The sequence below is a fragment of the Callospermophilus lateralis genome, chromosome 16 (genome assembly GCF_048772815.1).
Source record: "Callospermophilus lateralis isolate mCalLat2 chromosome 16, mCalLat2.hap1, whole genome shotgun sequence".
Classification (NCBI taxonomy): Eukaryota; Metazoa; Chordata; class Mammalia; order Rodentia; family Sciuridae; genus Callospermophilus; species Callospermophilus lateralis.
Genome location: NC_135320.1, coordinates 92,003,857 through 92,029,021, shown reverse-complemented (window position 1 = coordinate 92,029,021; position 25,165 = coordinate 92,003,857). Strand labels below are relative to the sequence as shown.

Genomic DNA, 25,165 nt, shown 5'->3' with positions numbered 1-25,165 from the left:
CCAACATTCTGGCTTTATCTGGATCTATCATTTTGGCCTGAGGTGTGACAGTTTGAACAGTGACTTTCCCATACAAATCTGATGTTTGCTTTCACAGAAGCCAATCATGCTAAGATCTATGCAAAAAACAACCCAGGCAAAAAGAATAGCAACTGAGTCTGATTACTTTAGGAGCAGACAGGAAGTAATCAAGGCTAGAACAGCAGGAGAAAGATATCAGAGGCCATCTAAAGCAGGATTGTGCAATCCCTACTTGGAACCTGTATTGCAGATACAGCGAAGTAACTGACTAGAAGTATGATCTGGAATATATGCACGGTGACTCCAGGGAAGGCAATGTGATGAGACGGGGGTAAGGGGGACTTACATCAAGAGTTTAACACAGCAGTCAGGGTCAGAAATACAGTGATAAAATGCAGATTTGAAAAGACAGAGATGACATAAACCACGAAAGCACTGAACATATGGTGTTGGCCAAGAGAACAATCAAGAATGACACAGGTTTTGTGACCTAATCAATTAGACCAGCATGCGTGCAGCCCAGGTTCGATCCTCAGCACCACATACAAACAAAGATGTTGTGTCCGCCGAAAACCAAAAAAATAAATACTTTAAAAAAAAAAAAGGAAAAGAAGACAGGGTAACATGGTGTTTCGAACTTACGGAGTTTGAATTGCCCATGGAACACCCATGCAGAGACTGAGTAGACAGCTGGGTTTCAGACGCTATCTACTCTGGGATGCAAGTTCAGAAATATAAGCAAAGATCAAGCTCAGGTCTCCTAGGTCATCCAGAGATCCCAATTCTCAGTGCAGAGGAACTGAGGCTGATGCCTGGAATAGCCAACATTTAGACAGGTATTCTGCTGAGACTCAAATAAGGTATCTATCTGGGTCTATTTGGGGCAAAAAGCTCCTTGGTTCCTAAGAAAATGCACAGGTGGTTCTCTGCTCAGAAATGAAGCAACATGGACAAAGGACCACGCCCGGGGGTGAAAACCTGGATCCAGCAGTGTCAGGCCCTATCTCATCCATACCTCTTCTAATACATAGCACACTTTCACTCATTGTCCAATTTTATCAAAAAAGGAGATTTATTAGGGTGATGTGACATAATACATAAAGCACAGGTCTGTGGCACAAACTAGATGAGGCCACTGGTAGGACATCTTTTCAAAAATGAGCCAAATGTACAATGACGTAGCTTCCCCACAAATCCTTATCACCAATGGCTATGGAATCAAATCAACTCAATATTCTTTTTTCTTTTTTGGTACTGGGGATTAAATCGGGGGCAGTCTTCCACTGAGCTATACCCCAGCCCCGACTCCTTTTCTTTTTTTGAGGTAGAATCTTTTTTTTTCTTTAGTATTTATTTTTTAGGTGTAGATGGGCACAACACAATGCCTTTATTTTTATGTGGTACTGAGGATAGAACCCAGGTCCCGCCCATGCTGGGCGAGGGCTCTACCACTGAGCCACAATCCCAGCCCCGAGGCAGGATCTTTTTAAGTTGCTGAAGCTGGCCTATTGCCTCAGTCTCCCAAGTAGCTGGGATTACAGGCATATGCCACCACACCCAGCAAGTTCAATAATAATACATTGAACACTCACTTCAGTTTATCATAGAAGATCTCCTAAATGCACCTCTCTCTCTTCTGGCAGAAGAGATATTTAGAAAATCTACAAGTGGAGTCGTATGCTCATCTGACAGTCTCACACCTGCCCAACAAACTCGGATGCATGGACCAGGCAAGAACTAACCAATCCCACACCTGCTGACAGAGAATTCCTAGAAAGGCTCTAAGTCACGACAAACCTTGACAGCACCGTGAGGAAGAGAGGACTGTGCCAAGATAGGGGAGAAGCTAAAAGAAATTGAACCTAAACTCTTCATCAGGAGTGTCCAGAGTGGCCTTGGCTCTCACTGTTGGACGAGGTCTGCAAAACCTTTGGCTCTTCTTTCTGAAGGCCTCACCTACAGGCTGCACTTGGGCTGAATGGGCAGCTGTCAATGAAAGGGGAAGCAAAAGGTCAGAACTGAGTAACAGCTCACATTATCTATGCACAATTCCAACTGTTATTAAAATTTACTAATCAGTTTCTCAAAATTATTATATTATCATCACCCCATGTTTAGAATCAGATTCAGTAATCTGACAAATATGTCAAGATCAAGTTGTAGAAACAGGGTTTGAACCAAGGTTATTCAGCCCTAGGAATCATACTCACAATGCTATGGGATCTGGCTTCATGGCCGATAGAGAAAGTCAAAGCAAAGGCAGGTGGGGACACCTTTCCCCACCAAAGGAACAGAACCAGGAGAAGCCAGCCACTTCACCTCCCCCCAACCCCCACAAGATGTACAGACTCCCTGCTCAGGCTTCCCTGAGCCCATCTCCATCCAGGACCAGCCTTTCTGTTCCAGACTTTTTTTTTTTTAAGTACTGGGGATTAAATCCAAAGGCTCTCAACTACTAAGCCATATCCCAACCATTTTTTTTAATATATTTTTTTTATTTTGAAACAGGGTCTCACCAAGTTGAAATCCTCCTGCCTCAGCCTCCCAGGCAGCTGAGATTATATGTTTGTACCATTGCACCCAGCATGTTCTGGGGTTCTCCTTTCCACTCCCTAGACTGTTACTCCCTACCCCCTTGAACTAAGTATACTGAACTAACCACTTCCCAGATACTCACCAGCCCTGAGAGCCCGCAAGGACTCTTGCCACTCGGCCTCCATCTGGGCCCTGTAGTCCCCAAACAAGGAGTGCATCAGCTGCCTCTTCCGAGGCAGGGGAGTTCTTTGACTCCGTAGAGTCCGGATTGCGCCAATGGCCTGCTCTTCTGCAGATAAAAACAAAGGACAAGGGAGTGGGGTTGTGGCTCAGTGATAGAGAGCTTGCCTTGCACATACATATGAGGCACCGAGTTCTATCCCCAGCACCACATAAAAATAAATAAAGGTATTGTGCCTATCTACAACTAAAAAAAATATATTAAAAACACACAAACGACTAGTAACTATGTATGCTCAACTCCTACTGTCCTATCGCAAAAACAATTACATCCCCTTGCAGAACCACTGTCACTATCACATCCCCCCAACTATATGTGAAGGACCCTCACTCTGTTTGGGGGTAGGTCTCTGCATCTTGAGGCCCAGCTCCAGCTGCTCCACACACCAGGCCAGTTCCCGGGACAGCCGCTCCGCCTGTGATGAATTGTTACAAAAGGCACTGGGACACCCCCCCAAGCCACACCCCATTTCCCGCCAGGCCTTGACCACCCTGCCCCCAGCAGATCTTTCGGCACACCACTCGCAGACTCGCTCCCAGACTCGCCGGAGAACCCATCCTTGCCTGGGCCTCGGAGCTTAGGGGAGATTCCTCTGCAGCAGGCTTCTCGGAGGTCTTCTCGCCTCCATTCGCCACAGAGGCCCTGTTCTGGGTTTTCTTCTTCTTTTGCTTCTTGGAGACAGTCACACCTTCATCGCGGACGGGGTGCGCCCCGGAGGCGGCGTCAACGCACGTGGGTTGCGCCCAGGGGAGACAGACGGCGGAAGGACCCGGGAGCTGGGGTTCGCGGGACGCGCGAGCGGTGCCAGGTTCCAGGGCTGCTGGCACCCTCCGAGCAGGACGTCCTAGAGCCTGGAGAAAGGGAGGCCGCAGGAGAGTCACGGGCGCCGCCGACCGCCCCGAGCCCCGCCACCCAGGCGTCCCTTCCGCGCCGCTCACCGCCATACGCCGAGCGGCCGCTCAAATTTACGTAGGGCCGAGTCCGGCGTCGAACTCCGGCCGGGAACCACGCTTGGGACGCAGAGTTCCGCGGCGCGCTCGGAGGTGGGGCGGAGAATCGGGGGAGGGCGGGGCAGGCGGACTCGGGGAGGGGAGGGGTTCCCGGGAGAGGGGAGGGGTTCCCGGGGGAGGGGAGGGGTTCCCGGGAGAGGGGAGGGGTTCCCGGGGGAGGGGAGGGGTTCCCGGGAGAGGCGGGGAGCGCAGCCCAAGGGGCTGGGGAGGAACCGCGCGGCTGGCAGGAGCCTCCTGCACCAGTGTTGGCGGGTCTTGCTCGTGTCCCAGGCACCGTTCTCGAGGCAGCGTAAAACTCAGGAGGGATGGGGCTGGGGCTCAGTGGCAGAGCACTTGCCTGGCATGTGTGAGGCACTGGGTTCGATTCTCAGCACCACATAGAAATAAATAAAATAAAGGTCCGTCAACAACAAAAAAAAAGAACTACAGGGAGTGCCCTCACAAAGCACACCTCGCAGTGGTGAGGAAAAAAGTGGGCAAACAAAGTTGGCACAGAGCTACCTCGTGGGTAGCTTCAGAGGGTCGATAGACCTTTGGTGGAGAAAGCGCAGCACAGGACAAAGGCTGGGCGCGCTGGTGTTGCAGGTGGCAGAGTCTGCTGGGGGGGGAGGGGGAGGGAGGGAAGGCCAGCTCTCGTGGGGCTGCAGGTGGCAGAGTCAGCTCGCGGGGAGGAAGGGAAGGCCAGCTCTCGTGGGGCCGGTGTTGCAGGTGGCAGAGTCTGCTGGGGGGAGGGGGAGGGAGGGAAGGCCAGCTCTCGTGGGGACCGGTACACCAGCCAGGAGTTTGCTTTCATTCTAAGAATGGGACAGTCATTGTGAGTCATGGGTGATGTGACCTTACTCAGGTGTGTGCCTGGGAGATGGAAGGGCCAGATGAGGTGAAGAAACAGCGAGCACCTCAGGACAGAGGAAAGAGCCCAGAGCACTTGCTGGTGGCTTGGTGTGGCCCTCAGGGAGGCTGGGGAGTAAGTGCAGGAGGCTAGCCCTATCCCACAACCTAACACTGGGCCACCATCTCCGTGGGGCCTCACAATGGGGAGCGAATACCTAAGGGCTTTGGTGAGCTTATTCTAATTCTTTGCCATTATTAGCAATGTTCTTGTGTGTCTCCTATATGAAAGAATTTTTTCTAAAATTTTTGTTAGAATTGTATTAGTTCTGTAGAGCATTCTGGGGAAAATTAAATGTCCTTGATTGTTGAGAGCCAGAGTTTAGTCAGAATGACGCCTGGCATTTTGCTAGAGGGAATGGTTGAAAGGTGACCCTGCTCTGGGATTAGTGCGGCTCTGGGATTAGGGAGGATCCTGCTGGGATTAGGGCGGATACTGTTGCCTGGGTGCCGGATACTTTGGAGTCCCCAGCTGAGTCTCACCGGGTTCTGAGAGAATTGGCGCTTGGAGCCCGGTGAAACCAGTGTATTCCTGGAAAGTGTGTGTAGAGAGGCGGTGAATAAAGGTTGCTGTTTGAACCTACAAGGCTGTGTGGTGACTCAGTTATTTTGTGCCCAGCCAGACTGTGGCACTTAATTAGCTAATTAATTAAATGTCCTTTAATAAATAGTGATGATAACTTTATAAAGGTCTTTCACACATTTGGGGGGGGTGCTGGGGCTCGAACCCAGGGCCTTGTGCATGTAAGGCAAACACTCTACTAACTGAGCTATATCCCCAGCCCCCTCACACATTTTTTTGTTAATGATTCCTGAATTTGGTTGTTGTTATTGTTTTGGGAGGAATGCCAGGTATTGTACTCAGGGGCACTCAACCACTAAGCCACATCCCCAGCCCAATCTTTGTTTTTTGTTAGAGAAAGGGTGCCACTGAGTTACTTAGAGCCTCACCTTTGCTGAGGCTGGCTTTGAACTCATGATCCTCCTGCCTCAGCCTTCTGAGCTGCTGGGATTACAGGCTTGCACCACCAAGCCCAGCCTGGATTTATTTTTCATTGTTACCAGTCTTCAAATGTGGACACACATATCTGTATTACTGTGGTATAACAACAAAAGAATCTGGTCTTTGTCCTGGGTTACTGGCCCATGTTTCCTCCCCAGCCTTCTGTGGTACCTGTCTGAGATTCCATCTCAGGGGAGGCTGGGCTCAGGCTCCCTTACCTCTGGGACTTGAGCTCTGGAGAGCCCATGCTGGGCACCCACCCCACCACTCCTGGACACAGGAGCGCAGGTGGCCTCCCAGATTGGAGGCTGAGGCAGTTTGAGGCCAGTCTGGGCAACTCAGGGAGACCCTGTCTCTAAATTAAATTAAAAGGGCTGGGGATGGAGCTGAGTAGTAGAGTGCTCCTGCGTTCAATCCCTAAGACTGTGGGGAAAAAAGAAATGAGGATTTCATATAATTTAGACACAACCTCCTTTGATAATAATCTCTAGATTACTTAAAATACCTAATACAATGTAAATGCTACCTAAATAGTTATTATACTGTTATGCTCGAATTCGGGACCCCCAAAGACCACCAGAGACCCAAGATCCATGTAAGCAGCAAAGAGGTGTTTATTGCGAGCTAGCTCGATCCTCCGCGCGCACATGCGCTCGCGCACACACACACAGCAACTGGTGACACTGAGAGGCCCCGAGCCCAGGGTTTGCAGCAGTTTTATACATTCTTTGGAGAGGGCAGGGACTTCACATACATCATAGCATCCCTTAGCAAATCATCACACACCGCGGGGAAATCAAATAACAACCCTAAAACATGATTAGCGCATCCACTGGCGGGAACAAGTTGGGTAGGGTGATTGGTACAAAAGGGGTATTCATTTGAACCGATTGGTTTGAGCCAAGAGGGGTGTATGTGCTGAACTACATGGTTTCCCAACTTGTTATCAACCACCATAAAATACTGGGAGGGTCATCTGGCATCCCAGGTATTTCCCTGTCTCATGCTGATTGGTGGCTGCTAGGGGGTTGCTATGGATCCCCACCTAGCCTGACTGGGTCAGGGACACCTGGTGCAGCAGATCTCTCCTGTTATTTGTAGATAAACAACCTAGCAGGGTGGGAAACAACCCTGTTAGTTGTAGATAAACAACCTAGGAGTGCTCTGTGGGTCTTTCCAAGGACTAAGGTCATGTCCCTTCCTTGGACAGGCTTTGCTCTGAGATAGAGGCTGGTTTTTCAATACTGTATTATTTAGGGAAGAACAACAACAAAAAGGCACATGTTCAATACGAGGCAATTCTGAAAAAGTTTCAATCAATTTGAATTCACTGTGCAACCTACAGACATGGAAAGCCAATTCATTCCCATACATTTGCATTTCCAAGCATTTTATACCTTTTGTTTTTATTATGGAGGATATTTCAGTTTTTAATTACATTATCTGGCTGATTATTGCTGGTGGAAAGAATGATATTGATCTTTTTTAACTTCTGAAGATAAATGACTTTGTCTTTAATAATAATAAAATAAGGCTTTTAAACACACACACACATACACACACACTTTATTCTGGCGCCCAGAGATTTAAGAATGGAGTGTTGACTTTTCATTGCTTATAGCCTGTAATCTTCCAGTTGATGTCTTTTTTATATTTAAAAAGACAGAGTAAACTTCACAGCTCTTTTTTTTTTTTTTTTTTTTTTTGTGAGACTTTGTATTATTTACTCCCAATTTTGGTAGTTTAATATTCTGGAACATGAACATGCTAAAATATTCATATTCTTATGTGAATAATATGAATTCAACAGTATATGATTAATCTTCGTAAATGTTTCACAAAAATGCTGGTGAAGACGCATCGTCTAACCTGGCTGGGGGCTCACACGTGTGACCCCGGCGACCGAGGGAACCCTGGATGCAGCGAGGCCGCGGGAGGAGGAGGAGTATGCTTCATCTACGGAACGAACCCGAGTCTTTCCGCTTACTCGTACGTTTCTTGCAGCTTACGGTCTTGCTGGCGAGCTTTTTTTGTGTCGCCCCCGGTACTGGGCGGTACTGGGGATCGAACCCGGCCGTGGCGCCTGCTGGACCAACCATCTTTACGTCATGACCCGGTCTGATCCAGCTCTGGGGCTGGTGCGCCGTTCTCTCGGCTTTTCTCACAGCCACCTGGCTCGGTCCGCCCGAGCCGCCGGGAGCTGCAGCGGCTCCGGCTCACGCTGGCGGAGTTCCGGCCCCGCGCGGCGTCACCGAGTCTCCTCAACCTCCCGCGTCCAGAGCGGCCACGCCATCGGGGCGGCGCTTCCCAGGGAAGTTGAGGGCGGGACTTTCGTCCTCAGAGCCCGGGCTCCGGCGCTGGGTGCCGCGGCGATGCTACCCAGCTGGACGCGAAGCCCCAGGGAGGTGAGTTCGCTGGGCGGAGCCTTGGCTTCCGTGTCCCCGGGGTCCAGTGAGGGGCGTGGGAGTGGGGGGATCCAGCGCGCGCTGGCCGAGGGACCCGGACCTCTGGAGGGGCGCGGCCGCGCGGGGGACTGTGGGAGTGCGGGCGCGGGGGAGGGTCGGCTCGGCCTGGTTTAGGGTCCTGGCCTGGGCGGGATCTGAGGGGCATCTTCGGGTACGGTGTGCCGCGTCAGGCCCAGCGGAGACTTTGCCCGGGAGCCGAGGCGTTTCCGAGGGGCCAGGCGCGCGCGAGCTGGGGCGGAGCGAGAGAAGGGGCGAGGCTGAGCGGTGCCCGGGACTCCCGGGTCTGCCGCGGGCGGGGGACGCGGGGACTCTCGGTGACGTCAGAGGTGCGCAGGACCCGGGCGGGGCGGGGTTCGCTCCTCTCCCGGCGGTCCTCCCGGCGGCCCCTCGGTAAAGGGCGGCCTCTCCAGGTGGAGAGACCTCTGGGAGGGAGAAGAATCTGGAGCTGTTATTGTGGGAGACGGGTCTGCGGAGTCGGCCAGGTCCCGTCCTGGGGTTCCTGCTGCTAGAGCGTCTCTGCTGTGTCTTCAAGTGTCAGATTCAGCCTTTAGCCAGGAGCACCCGCTGCCAAGCTCATTCAGGTAGTTGGCAGAATCCGTTGCTTTGCATATACAGGTTCGTCGTTTCTGTGCTGCCCGACAGGCTCCTGGAACCCATGGCTCCTGGAACGAGCCCGCGTCCATCTGGCAGCTAGCTTTGCCTGTGGTTAGATTGGGTCCACCCTGGTAATCCATGCCGTGACCTTAGTTCTTTATGCAGAGTCCCTTGTGCTATTTAGTGCAGGATATCTACAGGGTCTCGGAAGTAGGATGTGAACATGGGGAAAGAGTGTTCTGCCTAACACAGATTAAGCGCATGTCTAGGGAACATCCCACTGAGAATAAACAGAGAAATGCAACGTGTAAAATTAATGCCAGACTAGTTGGTACCTTTTATAATTTTTTTAAGACAGGAAAAAAAAGTGCATACGTGTATTTGCTTGTGTAAGCCTAGAGTAATCTGGAAGGACATTTCAAAGCGGAAAGGAGAACCAAGTGACTGGGACATTTTTAACTTTTGCTTTAAACCTTTTAAATTTTGAGCTATGTGACTCAAAACTCCTATTTAGAACAATGATGAGAATTCAAGGTAATTTAAAATAAAATGTACTGAATAAATGTTGGAGATGATTTAAATTCCCCCATGAATGGGAAGAGTGAAAATTCCTTCCAGGGAATCTGGGCATCTGCTCCCAGGGCAGGCAGACACACCATCACTGACAGTCTTATAACTCCCTCTCAAGTTTCCTGCTGTGCATCTACTGCTGAATGGATGGGAACCTTAGTGTATTCCCTGCTCTGAGTCTCATCTTATACCATCCTTCTGCACACACTTCCAAGTTAATCTTTTGAGACATTTTGTTTTTTGTCTCCTGATTTTGAAATGCAGCCAAGGCCTTACTGCTTCAGCCAACCAGTGCCTCCTAACAGTGTGTCCCCAGTGACATCCCTCTGAGCTCTGTCCTTACCTCCTTGTCCTCTCTCATAAGCTTTGTCTCTAAACTTGCTCTCTGGCCTCCTCACTCAGTTGTGCGTTCCTCTGTGATCTCAACCCAGCAGCCCTGGGTGATGTCTGCTGTCATCCCTACTCCTTGCACCTTTCTCCTGCCACCCTTCTTCAGAGAAGCCCCCTCTCAGATTCTTTCCAGGTCCTCTTGACTGCACCTCACCAATATCCCCTTGATTCTATCTAAACCCAATGTGGAACAGAATATCCCTTCTCCCAGGAAAGGCAGAAAAGAATACCATTGTCAAGGACAGAGTTTATGCTTTTTCACAGAATAGTGAGAGGCTGCTCCCCTGTAATCCTCTAAACACCTGCAGCCTTCAAAAGCCTGTATGCTGCATAGCCTCGCTGAGTGCAGGCAGCACCCCAACAGCAAGGCCCATGGGACCCATTACAGTGCCTTTGCCCGGCTCCCTCATTTTTCTGTCTATACACTAGCTGCCCCACTGTTCCTCTGACCTGACATGCATGCCCCTGCCCTCCTCAGACTTTGCATTCACATTGCCTCTGCCTGGGACTTCTCTTTCCCAGTGTCACAATACTCCATCTCTCACCTTTAGGTCACTTTCTTGGTGAGGATTTCCTGACAACCCTAGCTAAAATGTCCCTGTCTTCCCTGTTACCGCTAACCGGAGCAGTTGTTTTATTTCAGTGATGCATTTGTTGTGATGATACCTTAGTGAGCTTTATGATGGCATTGTTTGCTGTTGTGTCCCACATAAAACCCCAGAACAGATTCTAGCATATAGTGGATGTTCAGAAATCTTGAAAAAGTGTATCCTAGAGGAGAAATCGAGGTCATATGTTGACATTTTCCAATATGAGTTTCTACCAACTTTTTCTGTCTGCCTTCTCTACTTCTGAGGAGCAGGGAATCAGCAGTACCTATTGGGAGTGCAGTGTCAGCAAGGAGATAAAGTTTGTCAAGCCCCACATCCTGGAGGGCCTCTAGGCCTGTTGGGGGCAGTGGGTGTGGTAATTTAGTAATTCAGTAATTCAGTCCATGTGAGAAGCCTGTGTGTCTCCAGGTGGGAGTGTCCCATCTCCTGCCCAGAGAGAGTGGTTAGGACTGAAAATGAGCCCAAGTCTGAGTATTTTCACAGAATAGGGGGTGTTACTGCCTCCTAACAGACTTGCTCAGGAGGTGAAGTGAACCCTGGAATGCCAACAGGGAAAGGGAACTGAGAGAATTGAGCAAGATCAGTGAGTGAAGTGGGAGGGCATCCCAGGTAGATGGAGATGGGAATACCCCGTGGCTGTTGCTGAGTGCATCTGGGACAACCCAACCGCTAGGATTTGTAGGCACTGGCACATAATGATCATATGTATGTCTATAGCACAGGCTGCCCCTGGCCACTCAATCTTGGGTCTGCTGCTTCCCTGCAATAGATAGGTCTTATGCATTCACCTTTATGGCATTGTGTCAGGAAGTAGGCTCTGTGACTATTGCTCTCCTCCTATAATGGTGGGCCTGAGCCCTGTAGGGAAATGCCTTCAGAGTACAAGGACTCATGCAACCCTGGCTCATGATTCTGTGTCCGTATGGCTGACTGTCTCTCCTCTTGGGTCTAGAATCAGGGAACATAGCATTAGTCTCTGATGCCTGGCAACCTCAGGCCCTTTTCAGTCTCTGGCTGCAGGGGTAAAGTAAGAGACTTCTGCCTGGTGAGAGGATGGATCCCTGTAGCTGACATCTTTGCACACTCACCTCTTCCTTGCTGGTTTTCAGATTCCAGCTATTTCCAGCCTCAGAACTTGCCTCTAGGAGGCAGAAATGGAGCCCACAGCTTCAGGACCATCCCCTTGGACCCCTGTATCACAGACCTGTGTGAGTGATACTCCTCCTGTGACCCACCCTGGTTCTTTAGTCTTTGGGCCCCTCTACTTTGGCATTAATGAGCTGGAAGCCATACACCCTCACCATTAGCAACCAGGTACTGGGAACTTGTTTCTTACTGGTGTCCTCATTCTGGGGAGATGATGTCCATGTCACCCTATTCTCACCCCTAGGAGCATCATGCCTCATGGACTCAAGGGGCTGAGGCTGACCATCAGAAAATAAGTTGACCTGGCCTGGCCCCTGGTATCCTGAACAGGCTTCTGGCTTCTTTCTTGAGACAGAGGGCTATAACATGATGGTTATCAGAGTCCTTTGCTGTCTGCTGTAGCCCTGACCCCTTCCAAGCCCAGTGACCAGACTAGTGGCAGTCTCTGCCTCAGGATTCTTTCCTATACCTTCCTGGTGGTATTCACACTGCCCAGCTGCTCCTATTGCCCTGAGAACCCTTTTAGAGAGAACTTTGGGGGGAAAACTTTTTTTTTTGGTGGTTGGGGGAAACAGCTCCCTCATGTGGACCTTTTGCTTCCTTTGTTTGGGTCAGTCAGTGACTATGTTACTCTGGCAAGACCCTGTGTGGATGGGGATGGTTAGGCTAAGGGTATACGTGTGTAGGAGAGTCCTGCACGTGTGGAAGAGAGCAGATTCTAAAAAGAAGTGAAGAGCAGGTAGAGATTGGTCCCCAGAAGTGGCCCCAAGGAGCAGGCCTGCTCATCAGCCTGAGCAGAGGCAGAATGTTAAGCAGACTGCCAAGGATCCCTGCTGGGAGTGGTGAGGAGAGAGTGGTGAGAGAATCCCGGAGCCTTGCTCTGCACCTTGGTGGGGGAGAGATAGGCTAATGGGGGTTCATGTTTTAAAAGCCACTGTGGAGCCATCAGAATAGGCAGCCCCAAACACTTGCTCCTCTACATAAATGTTCAAAAAGCAGAAACTGTCAGAAATCTAGAAAATTGTTAAACCTTGACAACAACCAATGAATCAAGAAAAAGGCAATTTTAAGGGCTGGGTATATAGCTCAGTAGAGTGCTTGCCTTGCATGCATAATGCCCTGGGTTTGATCTCCAGGACCACAAAAAAAGAAAAAGGCAACTTTAAAATGGTAGGAAGGTTTTGTGGTGCTCTTAGTTGCCTGTGTCTCAACCTATTCCTGGCATTTTTAAAGAAGGCAGCTTGTGTTCTCTTCTTGGGACCATGGTCTCTTGTTCCAGGCTGTGTAATAAATAGATCTTACTTAAGAATTGTTGTTGTTGGGCTGGGGATGTGGCTCAAGCGGTAGCACACTCACTTGGCATGCGCAGGGCCCTGGGTTCAATCCTCAACACCACATAAAAATAAAATAAAGATATTGTATCCACCTAAAACTAAAAAATAAATATTAAAAAAAAAAAAAGAATTGTTTATTCTAACCTGTCTGGGACTCCCAAAAGGACCGATGCAAGGTGTACATACATCTCTGATCTTCCTAACTCAGATCTTAGAGCAGGAAAGCAGTAGGCTTAACAGCATTGTAAAGTGAACTGAGACCCTCCACAGGCACCTGGGGCATGGATCAGCCACCTGCAGCCCAGGAAAAAAAGCTGGTAAGAGACTTTCTTGGGGGAAAATCAGGATATTCTGAAGCACAATTGGGGGATTTAGAAAGCCACATTAATGCCCGGGACAGGGTGTGAACTCAGAAAAGACCTGTAAAGACTATAAGCTTTCATCTCTAGCTGGTCTCTAGGCTCAATGAAAGCAAGAAATGGAGAAGTGTTGTAAACAGTGTTAAAGAAGGGCCCTAGAACAGAACCAGTACACAGATGGTGAAAAGTGTTTTGTTTTTCTTTTGTTCTTAAGATTGGTGGTAATCTGTCAAAATAGTATAGTAGCCAGAGGGTAGGGATATAACTCAGTGGTAGAACACTTGACAAGCATTCACAAGGCACTGAGTTCAATTCCCAGCATCATCAAAAAACAAATACAATCAACACAAGCTAAGTAAATAACCCACAGTGTATAAAAAATATAAATTGTGTACAAACCTGTAATCTCAGTGACTCAGGAGACTGAGACAGTCACAAGTTGGAGGCCAGCCTCAGCAAATTAACAAGGCCCTAAGCAACTTGTTGAGACCCTCTTTCAAAATTAAAATATAAAATAAGTAAATAAAATAAATAGGACTAGGATGTAACTCAGCAATAAAGAACTAGGTTAAATCCCCAATTCCAGGTCGGGTGCAGTGGCTCATTCCCTGCACAGGCCAGGGAATGGGTTTCCTTTGGTGGGATGGGCTCACTGAGAAATAAAAGCTAAGAAAAGTAGAACAGCGAAATGACCACAGAACACAGAAAGTAATTTTTTTTTTTTTTTTTTTTAGAGAGGGAGAGAATTTTAATATTTATTTTTATTTTTTAGTTTTCAGTGGACACAACATCTTTGTTTGTATGTGGTGCTGAGGATCGAACCCGGGCCGCACGCATGCCAGGCGAGTGCGCTACGGCTTGAGCCACATCCCCAGCCCCAGAAAGTAATTTCAAGAAGGGTACAGAGACAAGCAAAGCTGGCCAGATGGGTCCGGCTTCTAACAAAGAAAGGAGCCTATGTTTGCTTGATTTTTAACAGAAGACATCAAAGAAATTCTATGGAAAGTTCTTCACCAAAACAGTATAGAGATGGGGGCAGGTAGGCTGCTCCGTTCCTAGCAGAGTCATGCCCATCTCCAGTACTACGTGGGACCTTCTGGCAGAGCGGAGGGGAAGTCACTTGCATCAGGCAGTCTATCCTGGGGGCACTGCCACAAGAAGGTCCCAGTGCCAGTCTACCCACTCCTTGGCTACGATGCTGAAAAGGTCCTCATGTATTTCACAATGGCTTCCCGCATATTCCCTCTTTTTACTTTGTAAATGTAAATGATGGAGCTGTTAGTTCAAGCTTCCACATTTTTTTTTTTTTTTAAAACATCCTTGGATAAACTCTAGGTTCATCACAATGGTGGAATTTATTTATTTTTTTTTAAGAGAGAGAGAGAGAGAGAGAGAATTTTAGTATTTATTTATTTTTTTTGTTTTAGTTCTCGGTGGACACAACATCTTTGTCTGTATGTGGTGCTGAGGATCGAACCCGGGCCTCACGCATGCCAGGCGAGCGCGCTACCGCTTGAGCCACATCCCCAGCCCAAGCTCCCACATTTTTGTTCTAAGGGTACGACAACCTATTGATACAAAAGAGAATTAGTAGCAAACATATCATACCAATAACATACCATACAGAATGTTTCAGCGTATTTCCAGGATTAAAGCCATTCAATCCTTGAAGTATTAGGTCAGCTAGAGGGTAGGGTTCGTAAGATTGATTTTGCTTTTTTGAATATCCTGGATGTGACGATGTAACTCCATAAGATCCAGGCTACTATTATTGCTATGCCAAATACCCATTAGATGATTTTTAACCTTTCCATAATCCCATTGGGAAGTATTATATTTGGCCACAATAATAAGAGACATATTTATAGTCAGCGTGGCATTTAAGCCTTTTCTTAAAGCAGAAAGCTCATTACCAATATTTATGACAGTAGCCTCCAAGGCATTCAAATTAGTTTCAATCTTTTCATCAATATTTATCTGATTGGGGCTGGGGTTGTGGATCAGCAGTAGAGCACTCTTGCCTAGCATGTGTGAGGCCCTGGGTTCAATCCTCAGCATTACATAAAAATACATTAAAAAAAAAAAAGGTACAATACCTTTTTGTCCAACTACAACTAAAAAATAAATATTAACAAAACTTATCTGATTATGGAGGGCTTTGGGAGTATTTTGAGCCAAATTATTAAGAAAATTTGCATGTTGAATGTTTTGAGATACAACCACTGAGGCTATTACAGTAGAGGTGATGAATGAAATTAAAGCAGCCCCTCCAAGAATTATGAAACCAAGAGCTCACTTGGCTCTGGTTAACTGAGCATGCATCTGTTGTAAGATCTGAACACCAGCATCAGCATACCATGGGTCTGAAATGTTGGCTGTAGTAAGACAAAGGAGAATTGGTGAAGCATTAACATTCCTCTCCCTCTGTTAAATCTAGTGATGCAGTTAGTTAGATTGTACCTTTTACAGGCTACAAGATATTTATCACCTTTTTTCTTTTTTTTTTTCTTTTTTTTAGAATTTTAATATTTATTCTTTAGTTTTCGGTGGACACAACATCTTTGTTTGTATGTGGTGCTGAGGATCGAACCCGGGCCGCACGCATGCCAGGCAAGCGTGCTACCGCTTGAGCCATATCCCCAGCCCTCACCTTTTTTCTTAACTCTTACATTTCCAGTAACTAAAACATATGGAGATTGAACACAGGCTCATAGGCCATAGCAGGAACCCTTTTTGCAATTCCTGCTATCTGTATAATGTAGAACGTCTGAGGCTACGATTAAGCACCAGAGAGCTTTTCAAATAACCACCCTTGCCAAAGGTTAGAATATTACCAATGAAACCTCCAGGAGTCATGGCATCCTTACATAATTGTCTTTTTATCAATTCTTGGAGTCCAGTCCAAAATATATCCACTATTTCTAGAAACTTGTACTGGCAAGACGTTTGCTCATTCCATCCATTTAGGAAAGGTACCAAACAAATTCTATTACAGAACAATTAGGACAGTAAGGTATTGGTGGACGTTCTGCAGAGATGACTGGCTTGTTAGGAGAAAGTCCCATTTTAATAACTGTTAGACATATGTCCTTGAGTCACAGGGGTAGGTAGATTGACTCGTCTAGCCACCCCTCCCCGCATATGCTGTCTTTTCCTCAAAAGATACCCTTAAACAGCCAGCATGTTTTATCATGGAACCAACATATAAGTAGTTGTCCACGGTAACTAGTATAATTAAATCCAGTCACATGGATGGGTGTAATATGAGTGTCTGTAAAACCACCCAGCATATGAGTATCATTAGTAAATACTGGGATGGATTCTGCAGTTCACATAGCTGGGTGTACTAAAGGTGGATCTGGAAAATATGTCCAGTAGCTTTCTCCATGTACTCCACTAACTTGACAGCTCAGTAGAGCCATCATAGCCACAAACTTTGTAGCTGGAGACTTAGTTTCTCCTTGTTGTTGAACCGTCTTTTCAGTCTGTTGCATCATATTCTTCAGTTGTTTCCATGATGGCAATTTGGACATTTGGTTTCTCTGTGCCTTTTCTGTCCTTTTCCCTCCTTACTAGCTTCCTCTTCCTCTTGGGGGGTCAGGGCTGACAGATCTGAATGGATCTTTAGTCGTTTGAAACTTGAACATAATTTGTGGACCCAAGAAAGAGGAGAGAAGGAAAAGGGGTAACAAGAACATCTGAAAACATAATGGTCAGAATGTCCCAAATTTGATGAAAGATATAAATCTACATGTCCAAGAAGCTCAACAGACCCAGTAGGATAAACTGAAAGATCCACACCAAGTCTTGTTTTAATTAAATTGTTCAAAGACAATGTAACAAGAAAAAAGAGACTCCTCCAGTACAAGGGATCTCAATCAATAAGGTTAATAGCTGATTTTTCTTCAGAATTCATGGAGGTCAAAATGCAGTGGGATGGGGGCTGGGGATGTGGCTCAAGCAGTAACGCACTCGCCTGGCATGCATGCGGCCTGGGTTCGATCCTCAGCACCACATACAAACAAAGATGTTGTGTCCGCCAAAAACTAAAAAATAAAAATAAATATATTTTTTTAAAAATGCAGTGGGATGAAATATTAAAGTGCTTAGTGATTCAACCAAGAATTTTAAATGTGGCAAAAATTATCTTTCAAACTAAAAGAGAAACTAAGACATTCCCAAATAGACAACAGCTTGAGGGGGTTTGTTATGGTCCTAAAGGTTAAATGAAAGGACAGTAGACAGAGACTCCAAGACATACAAGAAATAAAGACCTCGAATAAAGGTAATTACATATAAGCAAGTATAAAAATTGGTATTATTGTATTTTTGGTTTGTGAAGACACTTTTTTATTTCCCACATGATTTAAAGAACAAGTACATAAAAAGTAACAAGTCTGGGGGCTGGGGTTGTGGCTCAGTGGTAGAGCACTTGCCTATGATCTGTGAGGCACTGGGTTCGATTCTCAGCACCACAGATAAATAAATGAAGGTCCATCAACAACTGGTAAAATATTTTTTTTCTTTTTTTTTTTATTGGTTGTTCAAAATATTACAAAGCTCTTGACATCTCATATTACATATAATAGATTCAAGTGGATTATGAACTCCCATTTTTACCCCAAATACAAATTGCAGAATCACATCGGTTACACATCCACACTGGTAAAATATTTTTAAAAAAAGTAACAAGTCTGTGGTTTGGTTTGCTTTTCAGGGGCTGGAAATTGAACTCAGGGCCTCACACATTCTAAGAATGCATTCTACCACTGGTCTACACCTCCAGCCCAATCAGCCTATAAAATATTTTGAGCCTATAATGAATAATTTTTGTTTGTACTAGGGATTGAACCCAGGGTCACTCAACCAGTGAGCCCCATCCCCAGTTCTTTTTTATATTTTTTAAATTTAGAGACAGGGTCTCAATAAGTTGGTGAGGCTGGCTATGAACTCACAATCTTCCTGTCTAAGCCTCCCTAGCCACTGGCATGACAGGCATGCACCACCACACCAGGCCTAAAGTAATTTTTGATGACTGCAAATTATAAGAGCTATATAGGAGCAGAATTTTTGTGACTATTGAAGCTAAGTTGGTATCACTTGTTTTAGGATGTTCATGTAAACACTAAGAAAATATATGGCAAATGTATACAGAAGGAATTAAAGAGAAAATTACTTTTGCAAAAAATTAACTGAACCCAAAAGTAGGCAGCAATAGAGGAATTAAGGGATGCACAGTAAAAGATATACCAAAAACACATAGCAAAGCCAGGCAAGGTGACACACACCTGTAATCCCAGAGGCTCAGAAAGCTGAGGCAAGAGGATTTCAAGTTCAAAGCCAGCCTCGGCAACTTAATGAGGCCCTGTCTCAAAATAAAAGAGGGCTAGGAATGTGGCTGAGTGGTTAAGTATACCTGGTTTCAACCCCTGGTATCAACAACAACAAATAGCAAAATGTCCTTCCTTTTTACTAATCACTTTAAATGTAAATGGATTAAACTTTCCAGTCAGAAGGCAGGTATTGACAAAATGAATAGAAAAGCACAGTCCAACTGTATGCTGTCTACAGAAGGCTTACTTTAGATTCAAAGATATAAGCTTTTAGTGAAGTGAGATGTGAAAAAGATGTTCCATGTAAATCATAACCCAAAGAGAACTGGGATGACTATGCTAATATCAGACAAAACAAACTAAGTCAAAATTTCTTACCAGAAAGGAAGGAGGTCATTATATGGAGACCTCAGTACCCTTATCCCAAAGCACAGCTAGAACATCTAGACAGAATGTCATCAAGGGAAGAGGGGACTTGAGTGACACTGAGAATAATCGGACTTGAATGCTTCCGTCCTTCTGAAACTCATTTCTGCTATGAATCCCTGATGTATCGATGTTAAAATGAGGATATGGGGAGATGACTAGGATCATAAGTGTAGAGCCCCTGTAGAAGAGGGCTGAGATATCTTGGTTGCCCTTTGTCTTTCTCTTTTACTACATGAGAACATATAAAAGGTACCATCTATGAGAAACAAGCCTCACCAGACAGTGAATCTGCTGGCACCTTGATCTTGGACTTTCCAGCCTCCAAAGTGATGAGCAATAAATTTCTGTTGTTTATAAATTACCCAGTCTAAGACTTTGTTGTTTTGGGATGGGGAGTATAGTGGGGACTGAGCCCAGGATCTTGCATATTACTGAGCAGGTGCTCTACGATTGAGCTGTATTTTCAGTCCCTAAGTTATCTTGTTGTGGAAACCCAAACAACCTAAGAGATGGACAAAACATTCCACTCAAAAGAGCAGATAACTGGGCTGGGGCTGTAGTTCAGTGGCAAAGCGCTTGCCTAGCATGCGTGAGGCACTGGATTTGATCCTCATCAGCACCACATAAAAATTAACAGATGAAATGAAGACATTCTGTCCATCTACAACTACAAAAAAAATATTTAAAAAAATAAAGAGCAGATACACATTCTTCTCAGCTCTACGTAGAACATATACTCTATATCAGGTCACAAAACAAGTCAAGATTAAGGGCTGGGGTTGTGGCTCTTGTGGTTGAGCACTTGCCTAGTATGTGTGGGGCATTGGGTTTGATCCTCAACACCACATTAAAAAAAATAAGTAAAATAAAGGTATTGTGTTCATCTACAACTAAAAATTTTTTTAAAAAAAAAACAAGATTAAAATCATACAAAGTATTTTTAACCAATAACAGCAGGAAAACTGGAAAATTTCAAAGATGTAGAAGTAAAGCTGCAGTGGCTCAAAGAAATCACAAGGAAAACTAAACAATATCTACAGATTAAATGATTGAGAACACAACCTACCAAAACATAAATGCAGCAAAGGCAACGCCAAAAGAAAGGTTTATTGAAATAAATATCTTCATTAAAAAGGAAGAAAGAGGGCTGAGATTGTAGCTCAGTGGTAGGGTGCTTGCCTCGCAAGCATGAGGCACTGGGTTTGATCCTCAGTGCCACATAAAAATAAATAAAAATATTGTGTCCATCTACTACTAAAAAAAAAAAAGAAATTTTTTTAAAGGAAGAAAGATATGTAATCAGTTACCTAACTTTACATCTTGAGAAACTACAAAAAGAAGAGCAAACTAAACTCAAAGCTCACAGAAGGAAGCAAATAATAAAGATTAGATCAAAGATGAGTAAAATAGAAAAACCATAGAATCAACACAGGCAAAAATTCTTGAAAAGATTAGCACAAGTGGTAAAACCCTTAGATTTACAAAGGACAAAAGATGATGTGACTGATGGGCTGTGGTTGTGGCTCAGTGGTAAAGTGCTCACCTAGCATGTGTGAGGCACGGGGTTTGATCCTCAGCACCACATAGAGATGAAGTGAAGATATTGTGTCCACGTAAAACTAAAATAAATAAAAGATGATGTGACTGAAAGTAGGAAACCAAAAAAGGAAGATATAATACTGTGAATGGTTTTGTACCACAGGTTAGATAGCCTGTAAGAAAACAACAAATTTATAGAAACACAAAAATTATGAAAACTGACTCTATCTAAATATACCAATAACAAATAACAAGTTTGAATTAGTAATTAAAACTCCCAGCAAAGAAAAGTTAAGAATTAAACTACCTTCACTGCTAGCATTTAATGAATACCCAGCTTTCCCAATTCTTTCAGAATATTGAAGAGGAGGGAACATTAATTTATTCTGTGAGGCCAGCAATAAATACCCTGATACCCAAGCCAAACAAAGAGCCTATAAAAAAAGAAAATTACAAACCTGTATCACTTATGGCTAAAGATGCAAATCTCTGAAAAGCATAATATCAAACTAAATCCAGGAACATCTTAAAAGTATTCTATCCTATGACCACATGGGGTTTAGCCCAGGAGTAGAAGAATATTTCAGCTCCAAGAGAGCCAATCAGTGTGACCCACTAAAGGAACAGAAAGAAGTATGAAAACCATGATCACCTCAACTCATGCAGAAAAAAACTGGGCAAATTCCAACTTTCATGATTTAAAAAAAAACAAACAAACTGATAAAAGGCACATGGGGAAAACCACAGCTGACATCATGCTCAGAAGTAAAAGACTAACATTTGCCCTAATATCAGGAACAGGAGAGAGATGGCCTGCATCACCACTGCTGCTCAGCATTGTACTGGAAGTACAGATTCCAGAGCAGTTAGACAAGAAAATGAAATAACCAATGTCCAAAGCAGAAAGAAAGATGTAAAATGATTTGCATAAGACAACTCCATATATATGAACCACAAAATCCACAGGAAAACTACTAGAGCTAATAAATTCAGCAAAATTTTGGGGCCCAGATCACTGTTTACACACACCAGCAACGAACCAATCTGAAGGGGAATTAAGAACACACTTCTATTTACATTAGCATCAATGGTAGGGGGAAATCCCGGGAATAATTTTAACCAAGAAGATATAAAACTTATTCACCAAAGACTGCAAAACATTGTTAAAAGAGATCAAAGCAAGCAAAAAAACAGAAGACATCCTGTGTTCACAACTTGGAGGACTTAATATTCTTAAGATGCTCAAACTATTCAAAATGGCATACAGATTCAGTGCAATTTCCATCAAAATTTCAGTGGCATTTTTTTGCAGAACCTAAAAAGTTCATCCTTAAATTCATGTGGAATTACAAAGGGCCCTGAATGGCCAGTCTTGGAGAACAGAGTTAGAGGATTTACATGACTCAGTTTCAAGCTTACTACAAAACTGCAGTAGTCAAAATTGTTTGGTCCTGTCATGAAGATGGAATTGACTATCTAGAAATAAATCCATACATCTGTGACCAGTTGCTTTTTAGCAGGGATGATAAGATCTTCCAGTCAATGAGGAAAGATAGCCCTTCAACACATGGCACTGTAACAAGTAGACATCCCCACGCAACCCAACATCCCAGAGTTGGAACCAGGCACAGCAGTGCACACCTGTGATCCTGGCAACTCAGGAGGCTCAGGAGGAAGATCACAAGTTCAAGGCAAAGTTTTATTTTGTTTTGGTTTTGTTAATTTTTTAGTTGTTGATGGATTTTTTAATTATTTTTATTTATATGTGGTGCTGAGACTCAAACCCAATGCCTCGCACATGCTAGGCAAGCACTGTACCACTGAGTTACAACCCCAGCCCAAGGCAAAGTTTGATCACAAGTTTTGAGTCTCAATTTTTCAAAAAGGGTCGGGGGACTTGGGCTGTATCTCAATGGTAAAGCACCTCTGGGTTCAATCCCCAGTACAAAAAAAAAAAAAAAAATGAAGCTGGATTCCTACCAATGCTGTAAACAGAAATTAATTGAAATGAATCAAAGATATTAAGAGCTTAGAAAGCATCAAAGTCTTGGAAGGAAATAGGAGCAAATCTTCATAACCCTGCATTTGGCAATGGATTCATTAGAACATCAAAGGCACAAGCAACAAAAGAAAAATAAATGAATTTGACTCGATCAGTCAAAGGACATTATCAAGAAAGTGCAAAGACATCCTACATAATTGGGGCAAATCTTTGTAAATCATGTTGTGATAAAGGTCTAGTACTGGAATATATTAAAGAAGTCTTACAATCCAACAACAAAACAACCCACCTTAAAAATGGACAAGGAGCCAGGTGTGGTGGCACATGCCTGGCACATCCCAGCAACTTGTGTGGTTGAGGCAGGTTTGCAAGTCCAAGACCAGCCTCAGCAACTTGCAAGATTCTGTCTCAAAATACATTTTGAAAAATGGGCTAGGGAAGTAGCTCAGTGGAGAGCAACCCTTGGTTCTATCCCCATTACCGGAGCAGGCAATGGATTTGGAGGGCTATGGGTGGGCAAAAGACTGACTACAAATAAATGACTAACAAATGAAAAGAGGCTTAAAAACCAGAATCAGATTGCCACTAGAGTGTCTGTCCACAATAAAAATTTTTAAACAAAGAGACTGCTCCGTAATGAAGGGTGGGTAGTTGCATAGCACTGTGAATGTACTAAATGCCACCAAGTTGCTTACTATAGAATAGTTAACTTCCTTAGTGTGAGTTCCACCCTAATAAATCCTGAAATGGAAACAGATTCCCCCGCAAGAGGTGAGCATAGTGGAGCCACCTGAATGTGAGGTGTTTCTTTGGGGTCTGCACCACAGGTGGGCTGGCCTTGCACTGAGATTGCTGCTACACCCCATGATCTGTGACAGGTGACAGTCATGTGGGATCCCAGGAATGTGGTCATGGCTGACGGACTTGAAGCCATGTTGCAAACATCTGAAAGCCATTTTTCAAACACCATTCACAGAAAGGTATTGTCTCCCAAAGGAAATACTCTCAGATGATTTTGTGCTAGAAGGGCTGACTCCCAGTACATAAGAGTGTACTGCAGGCAACTGTTTACTGTCAGATCTTTTCCTTTGCCTTTAAACATAAGTTTTAGTAATATTTCCTAGATTTTCCTAAATGGAAACCATTTTTCTGATTTTTATATTTCCTTTCTAAAGAACTTTTTATCATTCTTTGCTACAGTTTGCAGGTTGCAGAGATGAAGTACATCAAATTTAATAAGTCCATAAAGTGATCTTCTACCATTCACAGAATTCATTTTTTATTCCTGTCTCAATAAAACTGATTTAAACAGTGACTCAGGCTAGAAAGACCTATTGTCACACCAGTGACATTCAGTCAGGACACCAGATTCCACTGGCAGACTGTATTTTATGGCTAGCAGGCTTATACTGGTTTTGAGGGGTTTTTAAGGGTTGTTTTTTAAAAAACAACAAAGATCATTTGACAAACCAAGCAACCAAAAAGCTTCAGATAGGTTCTCTTTGACCTGTACAGAAAATTATTACTGACTGCTGTGTCATTGCCACAGCCTTCATTGATCCCCATCCTGACCCTTTTCCACACAGATGAAAGAGAGAAAGGACTCCCCGCAAGTCTTGGCAGGAGAGTGGAGGTACAGAAGCTCCAGGCTATCCGTGGCAGGGCTGACTCCCCCGTGCAGACCGTGCTTGTCCTGCTAACCCTCCTAGAAGCCCAACAGCATGTGCCCACAATGTTTCTAAACCCCATGGAGCCCGGGTTCCAGCAGTCTGTGTGGAATATGACACAAAGGGCAACAGGAAGGAAAGAGGCACCACTGTCCCTGTAGGCATAGGTAGCAGTTCCATGGGTGTACCATCCTGCAGGGGCACTGTGGCTGAGAGTGCCTGTGAGAAGCATGAAGCCTCACCATAGACACATGAGTGCAGCAGGCAGCAGCTGGGCCTGTGAGGGCTGGCCATGTGGCCAGATCAGTCTGTAGTGATGCCTTTGGCAGCTCCTGGGCACAGATATGTCCATGCTGGAAGCAACTTCTGGATGTCACAGAATAGGGAGAAGCACTGAGAGAACAGGACAAAGGTACCATCAGACCAAGGAGGCAGCACAGGGTACTGGAAGGGTACCCCTCACCACTAAGCAATAGTGACTGCAGCTGGCAGTCCTATGTCAGGGAGTGGTCCAGGCAGTATAGGAGACAGCAGGGACAGGTGATGAAGAGAAGGGGGTTGGCATGCATACAGTGGTCAGGGAAAGGCTGTCTAGCAAGGTGTGTTTGAGCAGAGGCCAGCAGGAAGGCCACATGGAGAGTGTTCCAGGCAGGGTGAGCACCATAACTTGGAACTGGCTTTGCTTCTTATAAAGGAACAGGCTGCTGCTCATCTGAAGCAGGCTTTATCTCCCATGCTGGTGAATCCTGAGACCAAGCCTGAATGCCTCCAGCTGGTACTGAGAGAACAAAGATAGGCCTAAGAGGTTTTTGGTATGAAGAAAAAAGGGTAAAATGTGTAACAATGTAAGAAAGCATGTGATTTTCCTTGTATGATTGGGAGGGCACCTGAATTGGGGCATATTCTCAATTAGAGCTCACTGACCTTGCTGATGGCCTACTATGGGTGTGACAGGAAGTGGGAGCCAAAAGCCACCCCGAGTCTTGACCTGAGCCAGTGTGCAGGCTGGTGCATTCCTGAATGTGGAT

General features: G+C 45.2%; 2 protein-coding genes and 1 non-coding gene across 6 annotated transcripts in view; 1 reads left to right on the top strand and 2 right to left on the bottom strand.

The window, feature by feature from the left end:
* Znf7 (zinc finger protein 7) overlaps positions 1 to 25,165 on the top strand; it is a 121,715-nt gene that overhangs the window by 13,905 nt on the left and 82,645 nt on the right. The window lies entirely within an intron of this gene.
* On the bottom strand, positions 927 to 3,826 carry C16H8orf33 (chromosome 16 C8orf33 homolog). Its single transcript, XM_076835985.1, has 5 exons — positions 3,736 to 3,826; positions 3,361 to 3,648; positions 3,128 to 3,212; positions 2,699 to 2,845; positions 927 to 2,007 (listed from the first exon to the last, which is right to left on the bottom strand). The coding sequence occupies exons 1-5, from the start codon at positions 3,739 to 3,741 to the stop codon at positions 1,868 to 1,870; spliced, it is 666 nt and encodes a 221-aa protein (XP_076692100.1). The 5' UTR covers positions 3,742 to 3,826; the 3' UTR covers positions 927 to 1,867.
* On the bottom strand, positions 5,403 to 5,475 carry Trnav-uac (transfer RNA valine (anticodon UAC)). Its single transcript has one exon. It is a non-coding gene; the product is annotated as a tRNA-Val (tRNA).